Source organism: Trichosurus vulpecula, chromosome 1 (genome assembly GCF_011100635.1).
Source record: "Trichosurus vulpecula isolate mTriVul1 chromosome 1, mTriVul1.pri, whole genome shotgun sequence".
NCBI lineage: Eukaryota > Metazoa > Chordata > Mammalia > Diprotodontia > Phalangeridae > Trichosurus > Trichosurus vulpecula.
The window spans coordinates 163,464,201-163,491,968 of NC_050573.1; the positions used below are offsets into that span (position 1 = coordinate 163,464,201).

Below are 27,768 nucleotides of genomic sequence, written 5' to 3' on the forward strand. Positions count from 1 at the left end.
TAGGTGTGTATATATTTATATAGGGATATTTATGTTTAGTAAGATACTTTAAGATCTATCATTTTGATTAATGTGATTATTTTCTCCAGTAATATAAATTGTAACTCCTTTGTACTTGATATACATGATGGTCTTCATGAATTGTTATGATGAAGAAAAACTGATCACCTGTTGGCTAGCCTTTTCATGATTAGTCTGAACTTATTGAGGCAAGTCTGAGGCCTGTACTCTGTAACTCTTTCTAGAATAGTACGACCTTCCACACCTTGCTTTCTGCTAGCATAGCTTAGAGAAACCAGGGCTATGTCCAGTAGAACATCAGCACCTTGAGGAAAGGGACTGTTTTTTATGTCTATATTCCCAGCACTCAACATAGTACCTGGCATATAGTAGGTGCTTAGTAAATGTTTATTGATTAAATCGTTTTTTTTAATTGATTAAATCTTAAATGGAGAATAAATACAACTGCTATTTCTAAAAACTCACATTTTATGTTGCACTTTAAGGTTTACTAAGTGGTGTCCTCACATTTTCTATGACTTAAAGGCTCAACCTAATATAAGCTAGGGAATGCCAGTATTAATCTCCTTTTTACAGATGAGAAAACTGAGGCTTAAGAGAATATAAATGACTTGCCCATGGAACAAAGCTATTAAATGTCAGAGTAAGGATTAAAATTAATTTTCTAGGGGCAGCTAGGTGGCGCAGTGAATAGTGCACCAGCCCTGGAGTCAGGAGGACCTGAGTTCAAATGCGGCCTCAGACACTTGACACACTTACTAGCTGTAGGACCTTGGGCAAGTCACTTAACCCCAATTGCCCTGCCTTCCCCCCTGCAAAAAAAAAAAAAATTAATTTTCTAGCTCCCAAGTCCAGTATAATTTCCACTATAGCTCAACTATATAACAGATATATAATATGTTTATATAATTATATTACACTATTATATTATTATATAACTATATATTATCATATAAATATGTTTCCGTAATATGAGTACAACCTGTATAATATAGCTATCTCTTCCACATTGCAACTTTCCCTATTGCAATTTTGATGTATCATGGGTTGGCATAAAAAAAAATGGGAATTTTTTGGGAGTTTTGCAGAAGCTGCAGACAACACACAAAGGCCCGTAAATTCCAAGGAAAAGTTTAGAAACTCAGAATTGCATAAAATATATGTGTAGTATTGTATAATATCAAACCAAATTTTGCAATATGGTACTGTAAACACCCTATAAAAGAAAAAAAAATTCAGACTTATCTGGTATAAAAGGAGGGCCAAAAAATTCTACGTGGATTTTCCAGATTGCAAGGGGGGGTGCTGCAATCCTAACCCCCACGATGTGGAAGGGGTAACTATGTTATATGTTGCTGTTCAGTTGTTTCAGTCCTGTCCAACTCTTTGGGGTTTTCTTGACAAAAATAGTGGAGTAGTTTGTCATTTCCTTCTCCAGCCTATTTTACAGAAGAAGAAACTGAAGCAAACAGGGTTAAGTGTCTTGTCCAGGGTCACAGACTTAATATCTGAGGCCATATTTTAACACACACACACCCCGTAATGGAAAGAATACTGAACTTGGGAGCTAAGACTGTGAATTTTAATCCTTATTCTGACATTTAACAACTTTGTGTTATGAGGAAGTTATTTAAATTCTGTGAGTGTGTATAATTGAGGAAGCACTGCTATAGCTCAGCATGGAAAACTGTGGACTTGGACCCATGTACAGTAGAAGACAAAATACAAACACTAATTTGAACACTATTTTGCTTATTTGGAGGAGGCACCCATTTGAAAAATTCAGGATTAGATCTGTTTTACTGGCCTGTAGCTATTCAGATTCCTTTGTCTTGTCATTTATTTTGAATCAGGGCAGGTGATACTGTTTTAAAGCAAATTCCATAGGACCTTCCCTCTCCCCATCAGAGATATGGTTGACTTTTTCAAACTAAATCTTTTAATTTAAATATTGGGATTTTTTAAAACCAAAAATATTTAGATATCTGGCTACCCCTAACTATGTGAGCACAAATTTATTTATTTCTTATACTTCAAATATTTGTTTCATGGGATGGCAGAAAGGGAAGTGGCTCTGGGGTCAGAGAACCTGGGTTTCAGTCCCATCTCTGATGTTTACTTGTATGACCATGGGTAAGTCACTTCTTCTCCCTCCATCTCAGTTCTGTCCTCTGTGTAATGCCCTGTAGGCCATCCATAAAACAGACTAGGTGGTCTCTGAAGTGTCGTCCACAAACAGATCACAACTTCTGTCCATCTTAAAAAATAACCTCATGAGTTGATGTAGCCCAAGATCTCACACAAGATTACACTACAGCAGCTACCCTTATTCACTAGACTATGTTAAATCTTGCTGTCTCTAAGAAATGAAGAAAACCTTGATTGTAAATGTTATATTGATGTGAGATTTGTCTTGCTAAAGAATTTGTCAAAATAAGTAATTGCTTTCCTTGACTATCCATTATCCTTAAGATATATTATTTAGGGGGAGGGAGGCAGACAGGAAAAAAAATGATGTAATTTTTGTCAAGGATATCAAGTCACATTTTGCAGTAGTTTGATAACTGACACCATTTGCTTCCTTAGATTCTTGGAAATGCTGTAGTTTTCAAAAGGGGCCTTATAATCTCAGCATTGTCTTATTTGGGCTTTGAAACTTACCAACTAATTTCTCAGTCTGCTGTGGTTCATGCTGAAGTCAATGGTAAGTGTTAGTTCAGTATCTTAAAAGCTTATTATTTTATGCTTGAGTTGCTTTTGTGTGTTTTGTGTGTTTGTGTGTTTTGATTTTTTGGCCAAATAATATATAGTAAAACTGGTATAGTAGGCACTGAACAAACATTTTCTGCCCTTGTGAGTTTGGTATGACAATACGCCTTATTTCTGTCATAATCTGGGCTGCCTTTTAATAATAAATCAGTGTTACCTGCCCACAGTGATATATAAAGAGTCCGTTTTAACAACATTATCTCTTGCTCTCTTTTTAATCTACTGAAGAAAGAAGAAAAAGAAGTATAACAACATGGGCTTTGAATGGAGGATAATAACTATAGGCAATGTGTATAACTGTTTATTGAATTATTGCAAATGGAAGTAATTAAAATATTTTAAAAAATTAAATAGGTTTTCATGTTTTTTTTTTTGCAGGGGGGAAGGCAGGGCAATTGGGGTTAAGTGATTTGGCCAAGGTCACACAGGTAGTGCGTGTGTCAAGTGTCTGAGGCCGCAGTTTTCATGTTTTGATATGAATGAAATAGGCAATGTATAAACAAATCAGAGCCAATTGATGAATTATCCATGCCTCTTGTTTTCTGTCATTCATGAAACTTACTATCACAGGGTAGATAGGTAAAGGAAGAAAGAATTTTACTCTAATCTGTTAGTTTTGCAGCATAGTCCTGTTAAAAGTTGTCATGGTTAAGGAATTTGAGACTGTTAGCCAAAATGATTATCTTTGGATTTCTCAGCCTCCTTTTGCTGGATTACCATCTTTGACCCATCCCCATGTATGAACATAACTTAGGACTCTACCCTGGGCCCTCTTCTCTCTATCCTCTACCTTGGAGATCTCTCACCTCCTATGAGTTCAACTCTCATCTCCATACAGATGACTCCTGTGTGTACATGGGCAACCTTCATCTTTTTCCTGGGGTCAAGTCCCATATTCCCAGTAGCATGCTGTATATGTCCATCTGGTTGACCTCTCAAATTCAATCCAAAACAGAACTCATAGTTCCCCAACTAAACTCACTTCTGACCTGCTTCTTTCTTTTTAGGCTACCACCACCCTTTCAGTCACCTAGGTTTACAACCTCAAGTCCTTCTCATCTCTTCCTTCTGTTTCAACCATTCAGTTGCCTAGACTTGTCAGTGGGAAAAGATGGATCATAGGGAAATAGATATAGAGCTGGCTACTCGTAAGTATGCAGGCACAAATTTATTTATTTCTTATACTTTAAATAATTGCATCATGGGGTGGCAGAAAGGGAAGTAGCTCTGGGGTCAGACAACCTGGGTTTCAATCCCATCAATGATGTTTACTTGTCTGACCATGAGTTAGTCACTTTTCCCTCAATTTCACTTCTCTCCTCTATATGATGTGAGAGAGACCATATAACCAAATTCCCTCATTTTACAGTTAAGGAAACAGGTCCAGAGAGGTGAAGAGATTTGGCCAAGGCCACACAAGTAGACTATGCCTCATAAGGATTTGAACCTAGGTCCTCTGATGCCCTTTTCTCAGTATTGCCTCTTCCCATCCATCCCCCTCTCTACGTGCACAGCCAGCCACCCCAAGTGAGGTGCTCCTTAGCTCTTGGCTGGACTGTTGCATAAATATCCTCCCCCCCTTTGGTCTTCCTCTGTCCAGTCACTCCCCTTTCTAATTCATCTTCTACACAACTGACAAAGTGACATTTTGCACAGTGTCTGGCATGAAGTAGGTGCTTAATAAATGATTGTTGATTAATTGATATTCGTAAAGCGTAGATCTGATTATGCTATTCCATTTTTTAATAAGTTTAAATGGTTTTCTGTTGGCTGCCAGCACAGAGTGCCACTGAAGCACCAGAGTAGTCTTGGTTACATCACAAACTCAATCTGGAATCTTTGGCAAGTATTTAATAAGAATACATTATATTTCTATAGTACTTGATGCTTTTTAAATAGTATATAATACTGTCATAAGATATAGGCATTAGAGATGTAAGGGTCCATAGAGATTAATCAGGTAATTAATAAGATTTTATTTATTGAATATCTTTTTTTGGCAGGGATTGTGCAAGGTGTGGGGATAGAAAGACAAAAATGAAAGTCCCTGCCCTCAAGGAACTTTTGAGGAGACAATGTACACACACATGAACATATGCAAGCACTCACATATGGACATAACAAGTACAAAGTAATGTCTGAGGGGATAAATCAAAGCTTCATATAGAAAAGAAGTATCAGACACATGGTCCATGGGCCACACGTGGCCTACCACACTCCTGAGTGAGGCCAACACCAGATTAAAATGAAATTGGGAAACATTTAACAAAATAAATAAAAATACAACAAAATACAGATAATATTATACTTTAAGTCATTGTGTGGTCCCCCAGGATCCTTATGTATGGATTATTAATGGCCTCTTTTCTGTTTGAGTTTGACACCATTGATGTAAAGAGGCACAAGTTAAGCTTTAAAAGAAGCTAGAGCATCTAAGGTGGAAGTGAGGAGGAAAAGCAGTGCGAGGACATGGGTATGGAGTTGGTATGTCAGGTGAGATAAAGAGCAGTTTGCCTAGGAGACAGTAGGAATTCTATGATAAAATTGGAAAGGAAGACTTATCCAGAATATCATCATTTAGAGATCATTAAATCAAATCTGTTAATTTTCATAAATGAGGAAACTGGAGTCCAGAAAAGCTAAATGACTTGCTTGAGGGCACACATGTAAGTTAATATCAGACTTTGGGATTTGAACTCAGGTCCTTTCCTGCTCTTATCACATTATCTTCTTTAATTTAACCCTGGGAAATAGCTGAGACAAAGATTTTATGTTCATTTTACAGAAGAGCATATAAAACCGAAGGAGATTAAATGGTTCAACTAGTTCTTTATCTGGTTAATAGAAGAACTTATGCTCTTTTCGCTATGACTACGTTAGCTTTTTGTCTTCATGACTCTAGTCTTCTTCCTAGCCTGGAAATGGTTGTATTAGCAAAATGAATGACTAGATAACCAAATAAACCATTTTGAAAATTAAATGGAAGGTTAATATATTTTTAAATGAATATGACTAATATTTTTTAAAAAGAAGCTTCCCTAATGGAAAAGTGTAGTTAAAGATTTTTGAAATATTTTATTGTATTTCTAAACATTTTGTTACTCCATATCATTTATTTGTAAATTTTAATTTTACGTATTCCCCAGTGTGTTTTGAAAATCACTTTTGATACTTTACTGCAGTCTCCTTAAGTTTATCTTGAATATTTTGAAAATTATTCTGAGAGTTTAGGATATTCATTATTATTTAATTATACTAATTTAATAAAAGTTGTATCATTCATATCTAATTTTCCATGAGATAATCCTAAATGTCAATTTTGATTGTTAAAGATAGGAACTAAAATTTCTAATCTTAGTATCTTTTGCGAATTAGTACCTAATTTCATGATAATCTGTAAGTAGTTCCTTAGTAAAAAATGATTTCTTTCTTTCTCTGTTTCTTTTTTTGATACTTGGTCATGTTAGTTTAAAGTGTTTTGTTCACTTACTAGGATTAATTCATACTCTTTTAAGGTTTAAGATAGTTTTAATGTGAATTCAGTTTTGTAGGAATGAAACTCAATTTAAATCAGTTACTGGGTGATTTTTGCCACTAGGTGGTGCCAACAACTAACAGTGATTCTTACCACCTTCAACCCTCTGCAGGAATCTGGACAGCAGACCTAACAAGTCATGTAGCCTCTGCTTGAACATTTATAGTGACAGGACACTTAATACTTTGCTTTCATTTTTTTAAACAAATCCAACTGTTATTCAGTTCTTAAAGTAGAAGTCTGCTTCCATTATAGAATATACCTAATTACTCTTCTATCTTATTTTTTTTTTGGGATATTTGAGAGCAACTATCCTATCAGTCTCCAAGCTCTGACATCCTTCATTTCTTCAGCTGTTTCCCAGTTGATATGATTTCAAGATATCACATCATTTTGAACCTCCTTCTCTGAAATATTCCAGTTTTAGCAATGTCTTTTAAAATTTAGTGCCCAGGAACAGATACAATACTATATGAGGCATTTGCATTATATAATTAAAATGTGGGAAAATGAACTCTCCTGGGGTGAATAAAGTAGAATTATATGCTATTAGTGCTAAAAGCACTTTGGAAAGGTAACACATTGAGTTAGTGGTGAGCTAGAATTCAGATCACTGTATACCTAGTCCAGTACTCTTCTGCTCTACCAAGACAAAATTAGTTGCATGCACAATGCTTAAATGAAGAGTAGAGAAGGTATTCATTTCTGTCGGTCAACCTTCTTTCATTCATTTAAAAAATGTATTTCTTAAGGAGTTCTTTTCTCTTTCTTCATTAGGTGGTAGTATTTGCTGCTTACATCTACTTTATTAGGTCATTATTATTAATTATTGTTAGGGTCATTAGGCCTTGTTTTCTTATTAGTAGTTTAGAGACTTAGAGTTTAGGTGCTGTTATCCTGCTTCACCTAGGTAGGAGCCCCAGAAACGTGGTCATGGAGCCATGCCAATTGTACACAAAGGAGTATTTAACCTTCTTTTAGGAGTGAAATCTGTTGTTTGGCAGACAGAATGCAGTTACCCCCTCAAATGAGACAACCACTGTTTACTTGGTTGTGTATACATAGAAAGACTATGGATTGTTCTTTCAAAAATTTGAGGAAATATTCAAGAAGTACCTCTTAAGCATCTTTGAGGTTAGTAACTAAATTTAGAATTTCACTGTATGAAAGTCCTTTTATCTTAGATTTTAAAATGAATTTATATGAAGTTTGGTCCATTTTTTAGAGTATGGCTTCTTTATGTCAATAATGTAAGCTTATTTTAAAAATATTTTCAGGAAAAGCACAGAACCATTAAGCAAGTTTAAAAAAAATACCACCTGATTTGCAGATAATGTGGAGTGGTACACACGCTTCCACCATAGTATGTAAGTCTATAGTGCCATAGTAGGTGTATTTTTTTTCTTATTGACTGTGCACTTTTGACTTTTATGAAAAAATTTTTAGAATTAGCAAATAATATTTTAAAAGACTACATTTATGGGGCAGCTAGGTGGTGCAGTGGGTAGAGCACTGGCCCTAGAGTCAGGAGGACCTGAGTTCAAATCTGGCCTCAGACACTTGACACATGTACTAGCTGTGTGACCTTGGACAAGTCACCTAACCCCAATTGCCCTGCCCCCAAAAAATGTAAAAAAAAAAAAGAGTATGTCATGATATTGAACTGTATTATTTTAAAAATTAATTTAGAAATTAATATTTGAGAGAATATAGATTAAAAGTGCATATTGAAATAATTGACTAAATTTATCCATAAATTTTTGCATTTTGCCTCATGTGGAATTCATAGCTCAGGTTTAAAATAGTATCATCTTTCTCTTGTGTACTGGTGCTCAAGAAAATAAGGATTACTGATTACTCCACATGATTAGTAAGCAGCACATCATGTTACGTGAACCCTATTTAGCATGATTAATTCCAGTGTTGCTTAACATCAGATAATGAGACTGCTCTCTAGTTATTGTAAAAGGATTTATGTTCTTAAATCCCAGTCTTTTGAGATTGAATGATTGATGGAGAAACAAATTAAAAATAAACGAAACTCAAGGCAAACTTGTTAAATTAAGTCTGCCACATGACTTTTTAAAATATTCATAGAATCTAACGAGATTAAAAAAGGTTATCGGGAAAATCCTATATGCCTGTGTATGTATAGGGATGTGTATATATTCATCTATATATATCTGTATATTTAGATATGTATCTGTATATCTGTATTGGTATACATATTTATACTCACATACCTTTAAATAGTTTTTTTATTAGACAGGGCACACAAATTAAAGATTGGATTAATTCATTGTAACAATTCAATAAACAGTGCCTACCATTTGTGAGGTACTGCACCAGGTACTGGTGAGTAAAAAACTGAAATAATGCAGACTTATCTCCCAAGGAGCTCCACCTTCTGCTAGGAGAGATAGATTCTACTGGATATGGAGATAAAACATGTACAAAAACAAGTACAATGCAGTGAAAGGAGTGAGGAAAGGAGTAGGACTGGGAGGAAAAATTTAGACAGTGTTCTAGGAAAATTTGAGGTAGGAGAAAATACTTTCAGTTAGAGGTAACAGGAAGATATATGATGTGACACCTGATGTAGGCCTTGAAGGAAGAGAATTTTGGTAGAGGTAAAGAGTAGGAGTTTCAGTTCAGTACAGAAGATAAAATGTACAAATGCATGGAGATGAGAGATTAAATGATAGATTTAGGGAACTGTAATAGTAATTCCATTTGGCTGGAATGTAGACCTCTTGAATAGTAGTAGTGTGAAATAATGGCGGAAAGGTATTTTGGAGCAAGATTATAAAAGGCCTTGAATACCAAACTAAGTAGTTTGCATATTTTTTTAAAGACAGGATCTACTGAAGATTTTTGAGCAGAGAAGAGATGTGATCTATGCTTTAGAAAGATAATTTGCTAGTGCAGTAAAAAATAGATTGATGAGGGGAGAAGCTACTACAGTTGTCCACATGGGAGGTGATAAGTTATCTAAATTTATGATAGCTGTTTGAATGGAAAGAATGGGATAGTTTTGAGGAATGTGATGGTGGTAGATTCAACATGACTTGGCAAACTGGATTTTAGGGGGTGAGGGAAAGGGAATTGTCTAGGTTGACTCCCATATTACAAGCTTGGGTGACCTGAAACATGCTGTTGCCCTCAAGAGAAATAGGAAAGTTTGAAAGAGGACTGGATTTAGGGGAGAAATCTGATAAATTCAGTTTTGGTCACATTGAGTTTGAGATTTTGGTTGGCATACATTCTTAGAGAAACAAAGAGCCTTAGTTCATGGCAAAACCGTGTTTTACTGCTTTTCAAAAACTATCATTCCAGTGATAGGCACAAAACAATTTACAAAATTTGGGATTTTTGAAATTATATCTGACTTCCTAATTTGTTTTATAAGTATATGACTAAAGAAATAAATGTTTAATTCTCTTACAGGTCATTTTTTCTTTTTATATATCCAGAGTCTAACACAGTGCTTTGCATACAGTAGACACTTAATAAATGTTTGTAGAATTGAATTGGTTTAGTTAGCTTCATTCAGTTACTTGGCCACAGCTTACTTGCTTAATCTTTTTTGATTTAAACAGCTTTAGAACCGTTTCTTTTGGTCATAATTGAATTGGATGATATAGTATGGTTGAATTGTTTAGAAGTTTACCATCTTGACTTCTGGAAAAAAGAACGTCAAACATATATCCTAGTAATTATAGGTCAATATCATTATCTTAGTCTATAAAGGATATAAAATTGTTTTTAAAAGCCAAAAGTCTTTGTAGGTGGACTTTCCTTTTTCTTGTGTATATGACTTGCTTTTAGCTGCATTTAGCTTAACTGAAAATGGTAACGTTTCTATATAAACACTTTCTATGTAATATTAGATCATTAAGTGATAGCTCAATACTAGGTATGTAAGACAAGTAGCCTGAGCCCACGCTGCATTTTTATAGACAGAAATATGATTCCAAATTCTTTATATTCCCATGGTTTTTATATTCAGTTTATTTTGTCAATTCTTTATGTGTTTCTACTTTTGCCCTTTTCTTTTCTAAAACTCCCTGCGTTGGTTTTCTAATTTTCATTACATACTGACTTTTTTGTTACATAGGTCATTTTATGTCATAGTTCAAAACTGTTTCCATTTCTCGGTTATTTTCTCCTTATGGATATTAGTCATGCTAACGTGATGTTGGAAATCATCATTTTTCTGATACTGTCTGCATTTTATAACAGTGAGAGTCATCAAAAATAATAATTATAAGAAATAGAAAAGTTAGAAGGTACCATGGGGTAGTTTTCATTATTGCTGCTGACTTTCATCAGGGTCGTTATCGTTATTATTATATTTTTAAAAGTCTTTTATGGTGTATTGTTTCATAGAATGTCAGTATGTTTTTATCTTTCAGAATCTGTAATCTTAGCTTTTAGATGACAACCATATGTAATAATCAAATTTATTCAGTTTTGGAAATGTTTTATATATCTCTCTATACCTATATCTACCTGTATCTGTATATATATGTCTATCTATATGGCTATAGATATATAGATACAGATAAATGGATATCTGTGGGTATATAGATATGTATGTATTGATGTATTCTTATTAGATAGAACTGTTAGTGTCCTTAATTTGGCTAAAACTCTGTTGTCTCTTCTTTTACATGCTCTAAAGTTGAGGAAATCCTTGAACAAGCAGACTACCTCTATGGCAGTGGAGAAATAGAAAAGCTTTATCATTTGCTAGCCCAGTACAAACAAAGGTATGCAATATATAGTAGCCCAAGTTTTTTGACTGACCTGTATCTTTTTCAGCCTCTTGCCTTTTAAAAAGTAAAATGATGCTTCGAGTTTTGGGGATTTTCTTAATGACTATTGTATCCTGTATTTCAAATCAGCATTTTTTAAATATGTTTGGAAGCTGAATTCACTTGTGTAGTATCTCCTATCTTACATAGATAGAAAAAGCATGCTAGGTGATGGGGATGCAAATACAAGCAAAAAGAAAGCCAGTCCCTGCCCTCAGGGTGTTTTCTTTATTCTAGTAAGAGAGTCCACCTAAAAAGGAGATGAAAAGGAGAGTTTGTTTGGGAAGGTCATCCAGGGAGTATTGAACTGTTTCAGATTTGAAGTAAGCATGAATGGTGTGAGCATTTACTCACATGGAGGTTGGCTAGGTACTCAGCAGTGGAAGAGACCATTGAGATAAGGGTATTGCCATCCTGAGAAGGCTGCTGGACAGAGGTAGAGAGATCATTTAGGAAGTTATAGGCTAGTCAGAGTTTCAAGTGAGCGTGGATGGTGTGGGCTCTTTCTCAAATAGAAGTTATCTTTGAAACAGAATTGCTGTATTTACCTGATTGTCTCTAGTTTATGGAAGGTTGGGACTACTTACATGGTTTTTTTTTAATTTAAATTTATTTATTTAACATATTTAGTTTTCAGCATTGATTTTCACAAGAGTTTGAATTACAAATTTTATCCCCATTTCTACCCTCCCCCCCACTCCAAGATGGCGTATATTCTGGTTGCCCTGTTCCCCAGTCAGCCCTCCCCTCTGCACCCCACTCCCCTCCCATCCCCTTTTCCCTTCCTTTCTTGTAGGGCAAGATAAATTTCTACACCCCATTGCCTGTGTATCTTATTTTCTAGTTGCATGCAAAAACTTTTTTTTTTGTTTTTGAACATCTGTTTTTAAAACTTTGAGTTCCAAATTCTCTCCCCTCTTCCCTTCCCACCCACCCTCCCTAAGAAGTCAAGCAATTCAACATAGGCCACATGTGTATCATTATGTATAACCCTTCCACAATACTCATGTTGTGAAAGACTCACTATATTTTGCTCCTTCCCAACCCATCCCCCTTTATTGAATTTTCTCCCTTGACCCTGTCCCCTTTCCAAAGTGTTTGTTTTTGACTACCTCCACCCCCATCTGCCCTCCCCTCCATTATCCCCCTCTTTTTTTTTTATCTTCTTCCCTCTTCTTTCCTGTGGGGTAAGATTCCCAATTGGGTATGTATGGTATTCCCTACTTAGGCCAATTCTGATGAGAGCAAGGTTCACTCATTCCCCCCTCATCTGCCCTCTCCCCTCCTCCCACAGAATTGCTTCCTCTTGCCACCTTTATGCGAGATAATCCACCCCATTCTATCTCTCCCTATCTCCCTCTCTCAGTATGTTCCTCTCTCATCCCTTAATTTGATTTTATTTCTTTTAGATATCTTCCCTTCATCTTCAACTCACCCTGTGTCCGCTTTCTCTCTCTCTCTCCACATATATATATATACACACACACACACACACACACATAGATATAGATATATACATATACACACATTCACTTATATATATACATAAACATATATATATATATGCATATTCCCTTCAGCTACCCTAATACTGAGGTCTCATGAATCATACATGTCATCTTTCCATGTAGGAATGTCAACAAAACAGTTCAACTTTAGTAAGTCCCTTGCAATTTCTTTTTCTTTTTCTTTTTCTTGATTACCTTTTCATGCTTCTCTTGATTCTTATGTTTGAAAGTCAAATTTTCTATTCAGTTCCGCTCTTTTCACTGAGAAAGCTTGAAAGTCCTCTATTTTATTGAAAGTCCATATTTTGTCTAGGAGCATGATACTCAGTTTTGCTGGGTAGGTGATTCTAGGTTTTAATCCTAGCTCCATTGACCTCCGGAATATCGTATTCCAGGCCCTTCGATCTCTTAATGTAGAGGCTGCCAGATCTTGGGTTATTCTAATTGTGTTTCCACAATACTCAAATTGTTTCTTTCTGGCTGCTTGCAGTATTTTACTTACATGTTGAAACATCATTTTTCTTCATCACAGAAGCTAATTTCACAAGTGTAAGCAGTCACAATGTTGTACAGTATATTTAGAAAAACAAACAGTAGAATGTTTCTGATTCCTTTTCTTTAAATATAAGTCTAATTTGCATTTGCTTAAAATTAAGCTATTATTTCTTCTTTAAGTGTAAGTAAGATATATTTACTTTAAATAAAGTTATTGTTCCTTCTGGAATATTCTATCATCAACAAATAGTACTATCCTGATTAGATTATTTTTCCCAGTAATAATATGCCTGACCAATACTGTTATAAAAAGTTTATGCCAGAGTCCTTGAATTGTACAAATACTACAACTAGTATAAAATGTTAAAAATAAAGATTAATTTTATAAATTAATGAGATACTTTACAAGAATCTAAAATTATCCTTCATTTTTTCAAGTTCTTTGAGTTATAGTTTCTAGTTTGTGAATTTATAGTCATTCCATAGGAAATGGAGGAATCTTTTACTTAATATTGCCCCTAGAAATTAAGCACCAGGTTGTTAAGTCACATATAGATTGTATTTTGTGATTAGGTTTACAGTAGGTTTTACTGAGTTAACTTTTTGTAGACTTGATTGAAATCACAAATTTAATGAAATGTTTTCCAAAGATCTCTTTAAAGAACAAATTACTTAAGGAAGTGCTTTGTGAATGTAGTTCTTATAGCATTCTTCAAAAAAGTTTATAATAGTTGTTACATGGTATTTATACTAATTCATTCACTGAGCAAAGAGACAGAATTGATTTATGATAATGAACTCTAACATAGAAGATAAATGAATACAAGTGAGGTTCCATAATATATTTCAAACCTAGTGAGGATGCAGAGTTGCTATGGCGTCTGGCACGGGCATCCCGAGATATATCTCAACTTAGTACTACCTCTGCAGAAGATAAGAAACGACTGGTATATGAAGCTTTTGCATATGCAAAAAAAGCACTTGAAAAAAATGAATCAAGTTTTGCAGCTCACAAGGTAAGATTCCTAGAATATGTGACATATGAAAAATTTGAAAGATAATTTCTGGGCAATTAACAATTATTTATTATTTATTTATTAATTATGGCTAGCAAATAATTAATAAGAGGATGGTCATTTGGCTTTCTCTCATAAACCAAAAATGAATCATGGAGACCTTTCAACACTTATATGCCCTTGGAAGACTGTGTGTTCCTGACAGGCAGAAATCAACTCTGATGGGTTCATAATTAATGAGAGAATGAATACTATAACAAGAGGTGGACCTATTCTAATGAGGGGCTAAATTCTATGAAACCAAAAGATAACTTTATCCAAATCCTTTTATTCAGAACAAAGTCTAAGAAGGTAACTCCTAAGTAAACATAGCTAGGGATGGATTGCTGTGGAGTTGCCAAAGCACTTAATTATAGAAATGACCAGAGAAGAAAGAATTCAATAGAGGAAGAACTCTGTCCTTGAAGCTGAATGTTTTTTGAGGACTAAATTTTGAACCATTATGTCAAAAGTAATATTTCTAAAGCTGTACTTAAACTCATTTTCTTTCTTTTTATATTTGTAGTGGTATGGTATCTGTCTCAGCGATGTTGGGGATTATGAAGGTATCAAGGTTAAAATTGGAAATGCTGTCATTATCAAGGAACATTTTGAGGTACTGGTGAATTTTAGTTGTTAATATGAAAAATTCATTGGATTTCTTTTCTTCATTTAATGCAGCTCCAGTTCATATAATGGGCCACATGACTACCAGACTGGACTAGGGTCCAATCTGATGAACTTATTAAGTAATTGTGAATTGCCAGCTTTGGAATACGAAGAGGTTTTCCACAAAATTGTCAATTTACCTCTGTATGTGTGGTTGGATAATATTACATATACACACATATTTCCTGATTTCCCCCACCCCGGGGTTGTTAGTATACCCACATATTACTTTGTATTTTGTATACAAAACCTCACAGTGCTTGTTAGTTGATGGTTTTTTTTTTAAAGCATTTGTTGTATTGAAGCAAACATGCTGTTTTTAGAAGTTCTCCTCTAGCAAAGTGTATGTGGCAGAATCATCCAAGATACCCTGAAAGATGTAACAACAGAGATAAAAATCTATTCTGTTACATTGTTAATATCAAGCAAAGCATGAAATAAGATCTGTATTGTCCAAGGATATTTGACCTCCATGGATGAGGTCCAACATATTACAAGTCAAAGAGACATTCCTAGAGTTATTGAGGTCCTCCAGACAGTCCTTCTGGTACATGACATTGTGTTAATTGCATTAAGCTCTGGAACATTTCATGAAGTCTAAAAACAGTTTGGAATAACTATTCCCACAGGAAAAACTGAATGGGCATAGCATGCCTATTTTCTAGACTTTGATATACAGTTTGATGGACAACTTGTAGAAGTCATTCATCAGTATATGTATCTGGGAAAGACTTTTACAAATGGACAGTAAGCTAGACTCAGAATTAAACAGAAGGGGGAACAGGCTGGATTACTTTTGGGAAATTGCTCAATGCTATTAATGACCCCATACTTCTCCTTTAATTATTGGTCAGTCTTTTTAACGCCAGTTTTCTTCTTTATGTTACTGTGTGACTACAAATCATGGAACACTACTGTCTACAAAAAACTGATTTTGTGGATCATTAAGAGAGCAGTGATAAGGGTCATGGCAGTAATGACACGGCTGTATGAGCAGGCTGTAAAAACCTTACAAGTGAAGAATTATACAGGAGAAGTAATGAGAAAGATGTTATCTGAGAAGTGGACAAAAAAATGGACTAGTTACATTGCAGGAGTATCAAACAAACATGAATAGCTCATGTTCCCCAAAATGTCAGAGTAGAGAGAAGAAAGACTCAACCCATACCCCGACCCCAGTACATTGAATGGATTGCCATTAGTAAATTTATAGGCAAATGAGTACAGCAGCCACACAGGATGGTAAGGCATGAATAGATTACAATCTGTATCATTGGGAGGAATAACCACATTAGGAAGATGATAGATATATTGGGACAAGAAGGCATGAAAGTACCAGTAGTTTACCTTTTAATCTTAAACTGACTTCTGTGTATTATTTATGCATATCTTACTTTCTCTACTAGTGCCAAGGACCTTGGGGAAAAAAAGTCCATGTTTTATTCATTTTATGTCCTTCACAGGACCTTGAATCAAAACCTTGCCTGTACTGGGTAAAAAAATTAAACTTATAAAAATAAGAAGGAAGCATGGATGGGTTTTGTTATAACTAGAAGAGCGAGTGCCCACACTGACAAAAGTATGGTTCTATTAAGGTACCACTGAAGTATGTACACACATATGAGTCTTACTTTGGGACAGAGGAAGGACCTCATGCTCACATAATATATACATGCATATATGTGTGTGTATACGTATATGTGTATGCATGAATATATATACACATATACATATGTATATGTATATCTCCCACCCCCCAAAATATTCTCTAATATTCTCTTGGGCCATGGGTATCTAAATGTTATTAGAATATATTTTCTCTCAACTTTAGTTTCCTAATCCATAAAATGAGAGAAAATAATAATAATAGCACCTACTTCACAGGCTTGCCGTGAGGATCTGATGGGATAATCCGTGTGAAAGACTTCACAAACCTTCAGTGCTGTACTGGTCACTTAGCAAGTATTTATTAAGCCTCCGTGACATTTCCCAGCCATCTCTACTTTTGCCCTGCTCCCTAATCCTCTCTACCCTTCCTCCAACTCTGATGGATAAGCTTTCACCTTAGCTTGCTGGAACCTAAATCTCTGTGATTCCTTCTGGTGGTCTTCTTACCAGGATCTTCCTTTACCTCACTCTTGCCTTTCTCAGGATGGATTAGAGTAGGAAGAGGTGTGAGACAGAAGCCAGTCAGGAACCTGTAAAAGAGGAAAGGTGGTGAGGTCCTGAACTAGGGCTATGGCTAAATTTGCTCTTTTAAAAGTGGTCTTGAGCAAATGAATTATATAAGCAAGATTATGAAGAGAATATTTACCTATTTAATAGATGAGATATGCTATAAGTATGTTAGAAATGAACAATTACTGTAAATAGTTTAATTACCCATTATTTAGCCTAAGTTTTCAATATGCCAATCTTTCTTCACCATTTATTAAAGCAGGTCTTCTACTAATAAATATTGATTTAACTCAGTTTTTGAGGTAAGGTAGTTTGTTAATAAAAGCACTAAGTTTGGATTTAAAGGATCTGGCATCAGATTATGACTCTATTACTTATTTGCTTTATGGCCTTGGCCAAGTCATTTCATCCTTCTGGAGCTGTTTCCTAATCTGTAAAACAAGAAGTTTGGACTAAATGATATCCAAAGAGCATTTTAACTTTAAGGTCGATGATTCTAGTTATTCTATTTACAGGAAAGCAAATGCATACTAATTTAAGCAAATCTGATAAATAAAAATAGATTTATAAAAATAGATAAACTGGTGTGTTTACTAAATTTACAAAATGATTCTTTACTTTGTAAATGGACTCTGACTCAGAGTCCCTTTCTTCCTTTAAGACACAAATACCATCTAATAGATGAAGATCTTCCTAATCTCTCCCAACTGCTAGTACCCTCTCTCCCAAACTTCATATACATATATCTGTATATAAATATGCATATGTAGACATATATATGTATATATTTATTGACTTTATCATATTATGTATATTATGTAGGTATATGTTACTACATCTGCACACACATATATTATGTATGGTATAATATATACTACATATTAGATATGTGTGTATATATATTATATACATTGGGGCTGTTAGATGGTACGGTCGATAGAGCCCTGGGCCTGGAGTCAGGAAGATTTATCTGAGTTCAAATCTGGCCTCAGCCACTTAATAGCTGTGTGACCCTAGGCAAGTCACTTAACCTGGTTTGCCTCAGTTTCCTCTTCTGTAAAATGAGCTAGAGAAGGAAATGGCAAGCCAATGCAGAATCTTTGCCAAGAAAACCCCAAAAGGGGTCCAGAAGAGTCAGACACAACTGAAAAACAACTGAGCAGCAGCATATTATATCTTATATAATATGTATGTCATAATGTAAAATGAAATATGTGAGAGCGTACTTGTTGTCCTCTCTGTGAGAATGTAAGCGCCTTGCAAGTACAAATTATTTCATCTTTGTTTTTGTAACCCATCACCTAGCGCAGTGCCTGGCATGGATAAATACCCGTTTATTGTTTCATCTTTTCCTTTTTATCTCTGGCCCCTAACACAGTACCTTGCCCATAAACAAATGCCTAGTAAATGTTTGTTGATTTGATTTGAATTATCACACAGCTAAGTAGCAGAAATGGCATTCAGGCACAGTTGTGATTCTTTCCCCTACAGCACACTGCCTGATATCTCTATAAATTAATTTGTGAATGGTAAAGAGTACTTTGCAACTACAAAAGGTTTTCTTGTGTTCTTACATTCTAACAGCAGAAAAGGTGATGACAGGCAAAGAGTGACAGCTAAAGATGTAGAAGCATCATCTGCTAGACTGCTTGTGTTTATTATTTTACCTGGCTAGCCTCAGCCATCAGTTGCTGAGCTTCAGGCATGAAGGCATCCTCACCTGGTAGTTGTAGTCACTATTTCAGGTATACATTTAAAAGAATTTTGTCAATTCATTTTGAATTATCAGCATGAGGGAAAGTTTCAGTTCTCAAAGAGGAACTGAATTGTAAGGTTGTTGGGTTTTTTTGCTAGTTTTTAGGCAAAATTTATAAATAAAAATAGTAGGTATTCATAAATTTTCATTGATATTATTCTCGTTTCTTTCCAGAGAGCAGTTGAACTGAATCCTAAAGATGCCACCTCATTTCACCTTATTGGTGTTTGGTAAGCTTTTTTGTATTTTATTTTTTAAAGTTTCTTTAGAAGGATTTTTCCTTTTTTTTTTTTTAGCTTTCATTTAGTATTTTATTTTTTCCTAGTTACATGAAAAGACAATTTTTAACATTCGTTTTTAAAAGGTTGAGTTCCAAATTATTCCCTTTCCTCCCTCCCCACTCCTCCTCATTGAGAAGGCAAGCAAATCTATATAGGTTATACATGTGTATCATGCAAAACATATCCATATTAATCATGTTGTGAAAAAAACAGACAAAAAAAATCAAGAAAAGTAAAGTGGAAAAAAAAGTATCCTTCAATCTGTATTCTGTCACTATCAGTTCTTTCTCTGTGGTTGAATAGCATTTTTCATCATAAGTCCTTCACAGTTGTCTTGGATTGTTGTATTACTGAGAATAGCTAAGTCATTCACATCTGATCATCTTACAATATTGCTGTTACTTTGTACACATTACATTTCACTTTGCATCAGCCCATGGCAAGTCTTTCCAGGTTTTTCTGAGCACATCCTGCTCATCATTTTTTTATTTAAAGACTGTTTTTTTGGTGTATTTTGTGAGCAAATCCCATATTCTGAAGTATATCAAAAGCATAATTTGAAAGTGCTTTCAAAAAATGATTCAGTATGTGCAGGTTAGATCCTAAAGAAATACTAAACTTGTTTATAAAATCATGTGGTTTCTTCCTGTCATCTCTAGCAAATTGGCTCCACAATCATTTTCCCTCCGCTCTAATCTTTTTTTCTTCCTTTCTACTGGTTCCTTTCCTGTAAGCAATCCTTAATCTTCCCTATCTTTAAGAAACTCTCACTATAGACTCTTGTTCCCTTTAAGCAGTTGTCTTGTATCTCTCATCTTTTTCACAGCCAAGCTCCAAAAATATTTGTCTTCATCTATTGCCTTAATTTAGTCTCTTGTTCACTTTTCAACCCTTAGCAGTCTGTTTTCTAACCTCATTCACTTTTTAATTGCCAGATCTAATGACCTTTTTCTCAGTTCTCATACTTATTGATTTCTTTTCCTGGATATTGTCTCCTTTGGGTTTTTGTGACATTGCTCTCTTTGGTTCTTTTATCTGGTTGACCACTATTTCTCAGTCTCTTTTGCTGATTCATCATCTGTATATTGCTTCTCTACTGTGATTGTATTCCCAAAACACAGTTCTGAGCCCCCTTTTCACTCTGCATTCTCTTTTGTTGACCTCATTGGGTTCGTTTATCTCTGTGCAAATGATTCTTAAATTTTACCCCTGCATTGTCAATTGCCTTCTGAACATTTATGTTAAGGATACCATCGTCTTTGCAGTCCCTTAGTCTTATAACCTCCATGTTATCCTTGACTCCTTACTTTCACTTACCCAGCATATCTAATGATTTGCTACATATCAGTCTTTTGTTGACATTGTGATTGTTTACGTTATCTATTTCCTTGCAAAAATGGGGATTTTCATTATCTCTACAAAATTGTTTCCAACTTGACCAGTTGGTTTAATTTTTATTATTTTCTCTCAAAAATTTCATATATTCCTACCACAATTCACAACAATGGTAAAGACTGGATACTATCATTTATTTTTTTATGATGAAAGATAGGAAAAAGGACCTTATGTGTTGATTTTGGTCCATTGCTGTATTTGCTCAATACTTTTACCATCAGCATTAATGTTAACTTAGTAGGAGTTTGTGAAGAATAATAACCGATGCAAACAGATCACTTGAGGGAAAAAAATTTGAGTTTATTCTATGTAATCTTTAAGATGCATTAGATTTTCGGCAAAAGCGATTGCTAAAGTAGTTTGGTTACTTTTCAATGTTATTATTTCCCCTCTAGGTGTTATTCATTTGCTGAATTGCCTTGGTACCAAAGAAACATTGCTAAAGTGTTGTTCGCAACTCCTCCTACTTCCACATTTGAGGAGGTAATGTAATGTCTTTTGTTCAGTTTATTTTTTATGGAATTCTTATCTATATCTTCATTCTAGAGAATACACAGATCACAGAATCACAAAATCCTGGAGTTGGAAGGGGCTTCGGCGACAACCTAGTCACAGTCATACCTGAAAAAGTATTCTCACTATACCATACTCAGATACAGGCAGAGGTAGATGCAAGATCTGGCACCATTTGGCAATTCTATTGCCCATTACATAGTTCTGGGTTGCAGTTCTATGGAGGGGGTGGGAGAAATGGTTGCAGTTTTAAGGGAGCGGGGGCTCTACCTGGGTACAGATCACAGTTCAAAGGCAGAAAGGAGTAGTTGTAATTGCGAGGGAGAAGGGGGCCCTACTTGGTTAAGGGCCAGACTACAGACTAGGAGGGCAGTGACCAGAACTCTCCCCAGATGACACTGCCTTGGAAGCACCGAAAGCTTATAGACCCTCAGACTTAATTGTGAAAGTAGCTGGACATAAAAGTCAGAAGATCAGGCCAGATATTCTTCCATACTCAAAGTGAGCAGAGCCCAATTCTAACATAAAGTCCAAAGTTAAAAAATAGGCTGGAAAAATGAGCAAATTACCGAAAAAAGAACTTGATCATAAAAAGCTACTAATGGCAGCAGGGAAGTTCAAGACACAAACTTGGAAGAAAGCAACAACTTGAAAACATTTACAAGCAAATTCTTTGGACATGAGCCTAACAAGAATTTTTAGATGAGTTTGAGAGTTTTTTTTCAAAGAGTAAAAAAAAATTTTAAACCAATAAGAGTGATAAAGGAAAAATTGGCAAAAGAAATGAGAGCAATACAAGAAAATTATGAAGAGAGAATAGCTTGGTAAAAGGCACAAAAAATCATGAAGAAAATAACACCTTAAGAATCAGAATTGGCCAAATGGTAAAAGAGGTGCAAAAACACTGAAGAAAATGTGAGATCACATAGGAACAACAGTGGATCCTACCTGAAAGCCATAAGCCTGGACATGTTTCAAGAAATTATAAAGGAAAACTGACCAAGTATCTTAGGACCAGAGAGAGAAATAGGAAAGAATCCTTTGTTCACCTCCTGAGAAAGATTCATAATAACAACTCAGAATGTTATAGCTATATTTCAGAGCTCCCCGGTCAAGGAAAAAATACTGCAATACATGATCTTGGACAAAGCAAAAACAAAAAATAGACCTAATTAAAAAAAATAATCAGAGAAACCATATTTTGCTGGAAGGTACCATAGATAATGAACTAATATCAGTATTGAACATTTGTGCACCAATGGCATAGGATCCACATTCTTGAAGGAAAGTTAAATTTTGAGTAGAAGAAAAACTGGGTAGTAAAACTATACTACTGGGGGACCTCAATTCACCTCTCAGACCTAGATAAATATAACCATAAGATAAGAAGGAAGTTAAGGAGGGGCAGCTGGGTGGCGCAGTGGATAGAGCACCCGCCCTGGAGTCAGGAGGACCTGAGTACAAATTCACCCTCAAACACTTGACACACTTACTAGCTATGTGACCTTGGGCAAGTCACTTAACCCCAATTGCCTTGCCTTCCCGCCTCCAAAAAGAGAAAGAAGTTAAGGAGATGAATAGAATTTTAGAAAAGTTGGCTATGATAGACTTCTGGAGAATATTGAATGGGAATAGAAAGGAATGTACCTTTGTCTTATCTGTATATGGCACTTTCATAAAAAAAAAAAACCTGACCTTAGGGCATAAAAACCTCAGAAACAAATGCAGAAAAGCAGAAATATTAAACATTCTTTTCAGATCATGATGCGATAAAATTATATTCAATAAAGGGCATTTGAAATATAGATTAAAAATTAATTGGTAACTAAATAATCTAATTCTAAAGATTGAATGAGTTGGAGAACAAATCATAGAAACAATTTCATTTAAGACAATAACAGCAGTGAGCCTGAATACCAAAATTTGTGGCACATAGTGAAAACGGGGAAATTTATCTCAAGTACTTATGACAGTAAAAGAGAGAGAGAGCAGATAAGAGTTGGGCATGCAACTAAAAAAAACCTAGAAAAACAAATGAAAAATCCCTAGTAAACTACCAAAATAGAAATCCTAAAAAACCAAAGGACTAATAAAATTGAAAGTAAAAGACAAAGAAACAAACAAAAAAAAACCCCTGAACTAATAAAAATAGGAGATGGTTTTATAAAAAGACAAATAAAATAGATAAACCATTGACAATTTGATTTTTAAAAAATTACCAGTATCAAAAATGAAAAAGGTAAGTGCACAACAAATGAAGATGAAATTAAAGCAATTATTAGGAGCCTTTTTTGCACAATTCTATGCCAATAAAACTGATCATCAAACTGCAGTGGATGAATATTTACAAAAATATGAATTGCCCAGAATAATAGAAGAGGAAGTAGGATATTTAAATAACCCCATACTAGGGGGGAAAATTGAACAAGCAATAAGTAAGCTCTTTAAGAAAGAAAAAAAAACCTAGCATCACATGGATTTACAAATGAATTCTGCTAAACACTTAAAGAACAATTCATTCCAATATTATATACTGTTTGAAAAAATAGGTAAAGATGGAATCATACCAAATTTCTTCTATGACATAAATATGATTTTGATAACTCAACCAACACAAAGAAAGAACACCATAGACCAATTTCCCTAATGAATATTGATGCAAAAATTTTAAATAAAATAGTATCCAGGAGACTACTGCAATATGTCTCAAATATACACTATGAGCAGTCTAGATTTATAGCAGGGATTCTGGACTGATTCAATATTAGGAAAACTAGAAGCATAATTGACCATATCAGTAACAAAAACAACAAAAGTCATATGATTATATCAGTAGATGTAGGAAAAACTTTTGACAAAATATAGCACCCATTCCTGTTAATAAAAATGCTAGAAAGCATAGGAAAAATGGAGCTTTTTTAAAAATGAGAAGTATTATCTAAAATCAAGAGCAAACGTTATCTGTAATAAGGATAAATTAGAAGCCTTTCTAATATGATCAGTGGTAAAGCAGGCATTTGCATTATCACCATTATTACTTAACATTGTATTAGAAATGCTGTCTATAGCAATAAGACAAGAAAAATAAAGGAATAATTAATGGCTGTGAGAAAGCAAAACTATCACTTTTTGCAGATAATATGATAGTATACTTAGAGAATCTGATAAAGTCAACTAAAAAACTAGTTGAAACAATTAACAACTTTACTAAAGTTGAAAGATATAAAATAAACCCATACAAGTCATCAGTATTTCTACATATGTCCAACAAAACACAGCAGGAAAAGAGAGAAATTCTGTTTAAAATAACTACAGGTATAAAATAATTACTATATAAACACGATTATAAAATATACTTCATGCAAAGACAGACCCAAATAATTGGAGAAATGTTCATTGCTTATGGATAGGCCAAACCAATATACTAAAAATGACAACACTATGTAAGTTAATTTACTTATTCAGTGTCTGACCATTATGGAGAACAATTTGTAACTAAGTCCAAACAGCTCTCCATAAAACTCTGCATAACCGTTGACCAAACAATAGCACTACTGGGTCTGTACCCCAAAGAAATCAAAGAAAAAGGAAAAGGACCCAAGTGTAAAAAAATATTTATCATAGCTCTTTTTGTGGTGGCAAAGAATTGGAAACTGAGAGGTGCCCATCAATTGGGGAATGACTGAACAGATTATGGTATATGAATGTGATGAAATACTATTTTGCTATAAGAAATGATAAAAGGGATGGTTTCAGAAAAACTTTGGAAGATTTATATGAACTGTTGCAAAGTGAAATAAGTGGAACCAGAAGAACAATGTACCCAGTAGACAGCAATATTATAAAGATTGTTGTCAAACATTGTTGTGACATGAAACAGTATCATGAAAGACTTAGTAACTGATTAGTGCAGTGCTACCACAACACCAAAGGAATGATGAAGTAAAATGTTATCCAACTCCAGATTCAGAGTGCAAATTGAAGCACTTTTTTCCTTTATTTTTCTTGCTTTTCACCCCCTCCCCCCAAACATGGCTGTCACAGAGATATGTTTTCTATGATTTCATATTGTAACGGGTATTATATTTCTTGTCTTCTCAATGGTCAAGGGGAAGGGCGGGAGAAAGGGAGAAAAGAGAATTTGGAACTGAAAAATATAGAGAACAGTCCATTTTAAGAAGAAAAATTGGAATATAAGACTTTTATTGCCGTAAGAGTGGAGACAGATTTTTTAATGAAGAATGCCTTTAAAACAGTTTTTAAAACATTTAAAATATTTTTCTCCTTAAACATCTTTTTTCTTCTCTTTAACAGGCTCTAAAATACTTTCAAATGGCAGAACAAGGTAACATTTTTGGTCAGCTATATATACATATACACATATGTTAGAGATTTAAATATAATATAATCTTAAAATTATAGGAATATGTAAAATGTATGTGGTGATTTCTTTAAAAATTCACCATAATTGATGAATTTCACTGGTTTTTTGTTGTTGTTGTTCGTTCAAAATGTATTATGGCTTTAAAGTTAAACTGAGGGAAAAGCCTGAGTGGAAAACATGTTCCTACTGAACTAAGAATCAGGAGTTTTGAAGTTGGAAGGTACTTAAACATCAGCACTTCTGACTTCTCATTTTACAAGTGAGAAAGCAAAGGTGCAGATGTCTTTACTTAAGTAAGCCAGATGCAGAGTTGATACCAGAAACCGGGTCTTTTGGCATCCTGGCTAATGTTTTTCCCCACTTAAACAATGCTAATTTCTTTTTGGAAGAAAAGTGTTAAAAAAACTTTATTTAAAAAATTGGTTAAACATTTATCAAAAGCCTACTGTCATCAAGACATTGTGTTAGGTTCTAGAGATATAGACAAAAACCAGTCTCTGCCCTCGAGGAGATTATGTTGTACTATAAAAAGAATGAAAGAAAATTAACTGTAAAATTATGACATACTTCAACTTATAAATTGTCCTCATGATAGTAACATTTTACCGCAGTGGAACGTACAACACAACTATAAAGAATCTTTACATGGAAATGTATAGATGACTTCAGATGACTAATACAAGGGTAGTTTCAGACACTCATAGAGTACAGAGCAAATGGGATCAGTCATAGTTTTATTACTAGAGGCTGGTTTTGAGTCTAGTTCAAGGGAGGGACTTACTGTTATAGAAGATTATATAGCAGCATAGAGGTGGAAATCCGTAAGTTGTGATAAGGAATTCAGGGTTACAGTCAGTAGGCATGAGTTTCAAATCAAGAAACAATAAAGTTACTGAGAATGGGCAGGTATGACTCCTCATGAATGATAATCCCAATAAAAGAAAAACTGTGTAATACCCATCTTGTTTCCTATCACTTAGTATAATGTGCTGATGTATACCAGGGCTAGTGTTAAGTACCAGGAAGGACAATGGACCAGAACCAGTAAATTTTGTTTTGGCTTCAGCTTTGTCACAAACTGGCCATCTGTATCCTTAAACCAATCACTTAAGCTCTCAAGCTTTTTGTTGCCTCATTTGTACTTCTTTGAACTTATATAATCTTTCCTTTCTAACCACTGCAGTACTTGGAATTATATCTGTAATATTTACCCTGAAAATGGAATATTCAGTTCAGAACAGAGAGATGAGAGAGCGTAAAGTAATAAAACTCCTCTCTGGTCACACTCAAACCACTTTGGTCTCAGTGGTGGTCATCTGAGAAGGACTAGGCGGAGCTTAGAGTTTGGTTTGGTTTGTTTCACATACTGTGTTGTCTCATTTGGTTACAACATTTCTAACACAACTGATATGGAAGTTTTGGCCAAAATTATAATTTTCCCAGAAATGCATTTGATGTGAACAGTTGAATAAAAAAGAACTATGGCAGTATGCTCCTTGCACATGAAAGTCATTAACCTGTTCATGAAATTTAGACAGAAAATCCGTAGTATTTACAAATCAAAACAGTGTAACTGCTGCCAAACTGAGGTGAATATATTCTTTCTTCTGTGTTCAGTGCATCCAAACTTCTACAGCAAAAATTTGCTTTACCTGGGAAAGACTTTTCTGAAGTTAAAAAACAAAAAGCTTGCTGCCTTCTGGTTATTGAAAGCCAAGGACTACCCCGCTCACACAGAGGAGGACAAGCAGGTAAAAAGCTAAAGAGCTGACTTTGGAAGAAGAAAATAATATGACTAATAGGTTAGAGCTAATTCTACATCAGGTATTAACAAACTTGAATCAATTAAAACTGAACCTTGAAATCATGAATCTGATTAAGTGGCCATAGTAGTCATTTCACAAATTATATTTAATGGCCTTTTACACTCTGGTTGCTCTATGAAAAATCCTTAGTTGTTATGATTGAACATATTTTAACCAACAAAGAATTACTTGATATAGTGTAGGATAGTTTCACTATTTAGTATACTACTAAACTAAAGGAACAAAGGGTGAATGAGGTGTCTTAGCCATGTACTGCCATAGAAAGTATGAAGTTTTTTGAAGGAGTTGTATGTATTCATTGCCAAGAGACAGAATAAAATAATAAATTCTGTTGGTATGGGAACTCTTGGAATATAACTGACCATTGTTGTGAATTTAATTAATTTTCACCAGGTATTTGTGAAAGAGTTAAAAGAGGCAGGACATAACAGAGTGGGCAGACTGTTGAATTTAAATGAAGAATATTGAGGTTCACCTATTAGTTGTGGGACTGTGGACAAATCACTCAATCTTTCTGAACCTAAGGAAATTCTATAAACCTATTAATTACATGTACAAAACAGTTG

General features: G+C 34.6%; 1 protein-coding gene across 1 annotated transcript in view; it reads left to right on the plus strand.

Annotated features, from left to right (window-relative positions):
* The window catches only part of RMDN1 (regulator of microtubule dynamics 1), a 34,205-nt gene that overhangs the window by 5,717 nt on the left and 720 nt on the right, over positions 1–27,768 (plus strand). Inside the window, exons 2-9 of the mRNA XM_036741228.1 lie at positions 2,608–2,725; positions 11,010–11,097; positions 14,002–14,161; positions 14,727–14,816; positions 18,978–19,033; positions 20,875–20,962; positions 25,307–25,337; positions 26,994–27,127. Coding sequence (XP_036597123.1) covers positions 2,608–2,725; positions 11,010–11,097; positions 14,002–14,161; positions 14,727–14,816; positions 18,978–19,033; positions 20,875–20,962; positions 25,307–25,337; positions 26,994–27,127 — 765 coding nt within the window. The remainder of the gene's footprint in view (positions 1–2,607; positions 2,726–11,009; positions 11,098–14,001; positions 14,162–14,726; positions 14,817–18,977; positions 19,034–20,874; positions 20,963–25,306; positions 25,338–26,993; positions 27,128–27,768) is intronic.